The sequence below is a fragment of the Patagioenas fasciata genome, chromosome 20, assembly GCF_037038585.1.
Source record: "Patagioenas fasciata isolate bPatFas1 chromosome 20, bPatFas1.hap1, whole genome shotgun sequence".
Taxonomy (NCBI): domain Eukaryota; kingdom Metazoa; phylum Chordata; class Aves; order Columbiformes; family Columbidae; genus Patagioenas; species Patagioenas fasciata.
Genome location: NC_092539.1, coordinates 6610211 through 6616813, shown reverse-complemented (window position 1 = coordinate 6616813; position 6603 = coordinate 6610211). Strand labels below are relative to the sequence as shown.

General features: G+C 47.8%; 1 protein-coding gene across 1 annotated transcript; it reads left to right on the top strand.

Annotated features, from left to right (window-relative positions):
• The first annotated feature begins 921 nt into the window (after positions 1 to 921).
• ZDHHC12 (zinc finger DHHC-type palmitoyltransferase 12) lies at positions 922 to 6439 on the top strand. The gene is made up of 5 exons (XM_065854183.2): positions 922 to 1144; positions 1468 to 1604; positions 2501 to 2587; positions 3872 to 4038; positions 4630 to 6439. Exons 1-5 carry the CDS (start codon positions 922 to 924, stop codon positions 4937 to 4939), a joined length of 924 nt encoding a protein of 307 aa, XP_065710255.1. The 3' UTR covers positions 4940 to 6439.
• The last annotated feature ends 164 nt before the right edge of the window (positions 6440 to 6603 follow it).

Here is a 6603-nt window from a genome sequence, read left to right as displayed (position 1 = left end):
AAAGCAGCAAGATACGTCTATATTAAAATTGAACAGTAAACCCACGGATTTCAGAATGATTACAGGCCTGCGGTGAGATTCATCTCCCTTAAACAGGCAGACACTCAAAGTGTAAATGTGTACATATAAAGTAGTATTCTTAGTGGGTTTTTTTGATTGTTAACAAGACATAAAAACATGTCTAGGTTGCAATTCAGCTACTTCTAGCTGTCTGCTCTCAGATGAGGACCATTCTCCTCGCTGCCGGCGTTGCCCCACGACCCCGCTCAGGTACCAACATCTTCACCACAGCCGCCAAAGATCAAATCCCACGCCGGCAGCCTCCTACCAGAGTTGTGTCAGACGTTTTACAAGCTCCGTTTGCATTAATAGGGCTGTTCAAATGCGTTCAGCCAGGCACAACCTCTGCGTTTCTCCCCAGGGGATGGAAGTCAGCAGATGAAATGATCAAATTGGGCGGAACCAGAGTTAACAGGCAGCGCTTTGAGCGGCACAAAGCTCTGAGACCCCCTCTGTGGCTCCCAGGGACACGCAGCAGCGTTCGCCTCACGTGTAACGGCGACACGAAGGGTTTTACCCCAGATGTTGGTCTCCGGGGCCCCGGCCCTGCGCTCCCCACAATGCTGACGGGAACCCGGCTGCTGCCGAGCGGCCGTGGTGGGAGAAGCGGGGGCTGAAGGAAAACACCTTTCTGCTGGGAAATACCCTGCGGTGAAGGGCCAACGTGAGGACAGAGCACGGGCAGGGCTGGGAGGGAGGAGAGGACGCCTATGGGTGCCGCCGGGCTTCCCACTGCAGGTGTGATGGGAGCGGCTGAGGGACCTGGGGGATCAGGTGGAGAACAGGAGCTGAGGGGAGACCTTCTGATCTCTGAACTGCCTGAAAGGAGCTTGGAGTGTTGGACTCTCCTCTCAACAAGTGATGGGGCTGATCCTGAGCTGCCAGCACCGCCCCGGCCCCGCTGCCGCCCTCACGAACAGCCCCGTTCGGCCCCGGACCCCCCCGGCCGGGCCCGTTCCCGCCCGTTGGCCCCGCCCGCCCTTCCGGGCCGCGGCCGCCATGGGCCCGGCCGGGCGCTGGGTGCGGGCGGCGCACGCAGCGCTGAGCGGGGCGCTGGCGCTGGGGCTGTTCCTGCACCGCACGGGTGAGCAGGGGCCGCCGGACCCCCAGCCCCGGAGAGGGGCGGCCCAGGGCCCGGCCCTGAGGAGCCGCGGCAGCAGGTCGGGCTGTGCCGGCCCTGCGGGGAAACACGGGCGTGCTCCGGCCTGCGGGCCCCCGGGGGGTGTCCCGGGGCTGTGGGGCGCTCGGGACCCCCTTCTGCTGCCTCCTCCTCCCCTGCTGCCCCCACACCCTCTCTCCACCTCATCTCTGTTCTTTAGGTGCTGGACACCGTTGTTAAGGCCAGAGGGAAAAATCCCGAACCCTTCCCGAGGAATTACCGCTCTCTGTTTCTGGGGTGCCTTTCAGATCTGCAAAAGCAGCAGGAGCGCGGGGAGCTGCTGCAGCCGCTGCTCTTCATCTCGCTGGTGTTGTGTTCCGTCCTGCTCTACTTCAAGGTGTCTCTCATGGACCCGGGTTTCGTCAAGGCTGAAGAAGAAGAGCAGGTATATTTATGAACAGAAGAAAGTGGTTTGGCTATAAAATATATAGGTTTTTTTTCATTTTCCCTGCTGTGCTAGATAAGAACAATGTGAAATGGTTTCTGTTGCACTTGACATAAAGGAAACATACACAGACCATTGGGAATGGGGCCGGTCAGTCTCTGACTCACCTTCTGTAACAGCAGAAGGGTTCACAGACGTAAGCGTGTATTTTACACCATTAGACATAAGTCCTCTCTTGCATCAGAGGCTGCAGTACCCTATGGAACGTATACATGACCTGTGTCACATTAACCAGTAAGTGGTACAAGTGCAAAAAACCTAATTGAACAGCAAGCTTGGAAGAAAGTGCTCTCTGCAGCTCTGTTTATTGACCTGTTTATAGATTCGTTGTGCTCTTAGAGGATGGGTACACAAACAAGTTACAGCGAGGCAAATGGAGATGCAAAGTTTCATTAACTGAAGAATATTCTACTCCAGGCTCACTGCTGTATAGATTGTGTAGGACAAAAGTATTATCAATTCTAATAATCCATCATTAATGCAAATGTTGGCTGTGTTATGAATAAGTTCCACTGCTTATACTGAAAAAACATCATTAGACATGAAGTCTAAGCTGACTTATTTTTGTCCCAAAGCATAGTGTTGGGATTGGAGCAGTGTCTTATCCACAATTATTTCTGCCTCTGTGCAGACGTTCTTTGGTTATAGCAGCCTGTTCTCTCTCGCTGTACTGGCTGCAGCTTCTGTAGGAATTCTAAGGAATTATTTTGTTTAACGTTCCTAATGATAGAGATAACCCGCACTGCCTGTTAAGTAAAAGGATCCAGAGAGCTCAGTCATGCCAAGACAGCAGCACACAAAACCTCCTTTGTCACTCCCTTTCTCTTTTTTTGTAGGGAGGCAAGAGTGAAGAACAAAGCGTGATGATACCCCAAGTTCCAGGCAACGTTAAGATGCGGCTCTGTGGTTACTGCATGGTGAGGGTAGGCATTCAGGACGCTCTGGAAAAGAACAGGATGAGTGATTTGCAAGCTTACGTTTTTTGGTGACCTCTTTTCAGCTGCTGTTGCCGTTGTTTTTCTGCTCTGTCGTTGCTGCTCACCGCTCTGGAAGCGGGGCAGGTCTGCTGAATTCTGTCATAGGGCCACCCTGCCGCTGAAAAACTCACAGAACAATGTAAATACAACCAGCAGACTGAATTCGGATACAGCCCTGAACTGAAAAGTGATCCAAACAAATTGCGTAGCTGAAGGGGTAGTGGTGATGGTCACTGGCACATGTGCTGCTTTTCCAAGGCTGGAGTCCCTGCTGGTTCATGGAAACAAGGATCTTCTTTTGCCATGGGAAATCTGCATTGTGCATTCTTCCTGCCATGTCAGTCAGACCTCACAGTATTGCCAAACAGTTTATCTTGAAGATATCACGATACAGTCAGAAAAACAGTTGAACACGACATCTAAGAACCACGGGTAGCTGTGAGCTTGTTAGGAGGCCTAAAAACAACAAAACATTAGCCTGAGTTGTAAAAGATAGCATGGAGGAAAAATTAGAGCAATTACATTAGCTCTTAAATGAGTTTGCCTAAAGCCTTGAAGTGTCTGTTTCAGAGTGATCTTTATCAGTTTAATAAAATCAAACATTATCCCAGCTTCTATAAATTCCTGAAGAATATCTACCAGGAGGAGCTAGCTTATTTTGAGACACTTATTGCAAGAGGAAAAGCTGGCAGAACATATATGTGCTTCAGGGAGCAAATCCTGGGAGGCGCATTCACGCTGCTTTCCTCAGCCAGATCTTTCGTCTTCTCTGTTCCTGGTACTTGAGCTGCTTTCCTGTGCGAGTGTTGTGTATTCATGGAGAGACACTTCCCTGCTCTCTGCAGTCCCATAGAGGCATCTTATCTCCGCACACTTTCTTCAATAGCTGTGGTCCTAGTTTTTGGCCTCGACACTCACGCTTTCCTCAATAGAACATACTGGCTCTATCTCCCTCCTTCAGCACACTGGATTTCCTATAAATAGGTAGATAATAAAGGAGTGTGGGAGAGTTGTTTAACTTGAATCTCACTCATTTGAATCTGTACAAAAGGGAATCGCAATCCCCTTTGTCTTTGCAATGTTTGTGGTGTGCTGTTTTCTCAAAATTGAGTGCTTTTGGGACAGCGCTGCTGTGGAGGGAGACGATAGGTGATGTTCTCCTCTAGCAACCCGGGAGCTGAACTAGCACACTATTGCGAGTGTACGTTTGGTTTGGGTTTTGTTTTGCAGCAACCCATGCGAGCCAAGCACTGCCAGCTGTGCCAGCGCTGCGTGCGGCGTTACGACCATCACTGCCCCTGGATCGAGAACTGCGTAGGAGAGAAGAACCACCGGCTTTTCATGGTGTACCTGAGCGTGCAGCTCGTGGTGCTGCTATGGGGAGTTCACATCGCTTGGTAAGGCCTGGAGTCAGCGCTTTGACCTCCGAGATCTCTCCTGGAGCTCCACCGAAGGGTTTATGTCCAACACGAGTGTCTGGGTTGGCTTTATATTATTTCTTCACCCTCTTCCGCATCCTGGAGCTCAGCTTTTCTGAGCCCCCTAATCCACTGAGGGACAACGTAGCTGATCAATAGTTGAGCAGAATCTGATAATTTGGGGTTAATTGTTCGTCATTGTTTTAAGCTTAAATTAACAACAGAACAAAAGCTAACTGATTTTGCTTTAGTTCCTGTAACAGGAGTTTTGTTTACAAATCGAAGTTCTGGAAACTCCAGCAGGGTTTCATCCTGCTCAGGAGAGCAGCTGACGGGAGATGATTGTCTCTCTCCACTGTCAGGGGAACCAGCATCTTTTAAACTTCTTAAAATCTAAGTCACTACTGGTGCAATCTCTTAAGAATTTATGGTACGTTAACTCTCTGTAGTCCGGGATGATCAGAAGCTTACTAGTTATGAATCACACTTAAATGTGCCACCAGGTTTGCTTGGTTTATGTAACTAGTTCTACATCTTTAACTGTGAATTTGTGTCTCTTTGAATTGAAAGGTCAGGCCTCTATTTTGAACAGTCCTGGCACTGGCTGCGGCACAACATTCTCCTCCTCGTGTCCTTCTTCCTCATCATCATATTCACCATCATTGTCCTGCTGCTGCTTGTGTCCCACCTCTACCTGATCTCCTGCAACACCACCACCTGGGAATTCATGTCACACCATCGCATCTCCTACCTGCGACACTCGGAGCTGGAGAATCCCTTTGACCAAGGGATAATCCTCAATCTCTGGAGATTCTTCTGTTCATGCCACCTCACTGCATGGGAGAAAATCTATTTTCACAGGAACAATGAGCCTGTCTAATCACAGTAGTGACACATGGTAGAGTCCCAACATGGCTGCAGGTTGCTGGGGAAAGCTTTGCTAATGGAATTGCTGCCGTTTCCTTGCGCCCAACAACTTCAGTACATCATAAACTATACAACCTGCTCCACAACCTGTTCATCCTGCAAATTATATTTCAAGGATAGTCAGGGTTGGTTCTTTGTATATGAATTACACTGTTAAAGATGAGACACTGGTTCTGGGAAGGCCAGCGGGGCTGATTTCTGGACTGAGCAAAGGTATCTCAGCATAGTTCTCACTGTGAGAACCGCAGCACCTTTTGTCAGTAGCGTTGGGCATGTAATAGAAATAGCTGAGAAAATATTTGGACAGTCAAAAGCAAATTGCCTCAGCTTAATGTTTTTCACAAAGATTTGAGCTTAATAGTGCTAATGTGCATGAGAAACAGCTGTAAGGCACCAAATTCAGTTTATGAGATAATTAGCTGGTACTTTGTGATGCCCTGACCAGCTTCCTAATGGTTTTTTCTTTAAGTTGATGGTGCTGCTAACAGTTTAGAGACTATTTTGAGTCTTTGGACAGAGAAGTAATACTTGCCTGCTTAATTATTTCTGCAGATAAATTCATGCTCAGGCCTTTACTTGTCAGGACAGAACCAGTAGCAGAGGTGGGTACGTCTTGCCCAGCTCAAGTAACACTGTTGTAATACTACTACCTCAACATACTAGTAAAATTTTAATAAAATATTACAAAGTTTCAGTGCAAGAGGAAAGATTCTAGGCCCTGTTTGTTTCAGTGATAGGAGAGGGTGCTGATGGATTTCTAGGACAGCAGCGAGCTTGGTTATTTTCCCTTGTAATAAAAGTTCATACTTCAGGTTTCCGTGAGGAACTAAAAGGAAGTTTGGGATGACCAATTTTAGCTTTAAAAACAGAAAGGCTGTAGTGTGAACTTTAGTTCTCACCCTTTTCTGTTTAAAAACAAACCCAGCACCACAACAAAAACCTTTGTTAAAATTGTTTTGTGCCTTAATTGCTTTGGCTCAGGAACTAACACCAGCTCAAGAGCACGTCTGGCAAGCTGGGAGGATGCACTCAGGGTTTAAAGTTGAAAAGCACTCCTGAAAGGACAGGGTAGTTAACACAGCACCATAGTCCAAAAGCAGTTGAAAACCAGCAAAAGGATCCCTTTTTTGACTGGCTTCAGAGTTTGTAATCTGTATCCGGTCCGGTTTATTCAGAGGGATATCAGAACACTAAGAATTGGGTTCAAAACAAGGATAAACCATCCAGAAGGGATTCTGCAGTTTGTGTCCCTGTGGTGCCTGCTCAGTACGGTTCCTCTGCCAGATTTCTGGTTCTTCAGGGATCAGTCAAATAAAATTTGTCAGCAGGTACCAGAGCTCAAAACATGCAGTTTGCTCGGTTTGGTAATTCTTTTTTTAAATGCACCAGGGTGGTAATTTACAGTCTTTTCACTTTACTGTAAACTACGAATTAAAATATTAAATATGCCTTCTTTTGGTTCTTAATGCCTCTCTCTTTGAACTCAAGTTCTAGGTTTCACATGCGCTAACAGTCTGCTCTGCTACTTACCAATTTACAGAGGCCTTGACCTTAAGAAAAGTCACAGAACACGCGGCAGGGGCCAACACAAGCACAGCATTACCGCTCAAACACGGG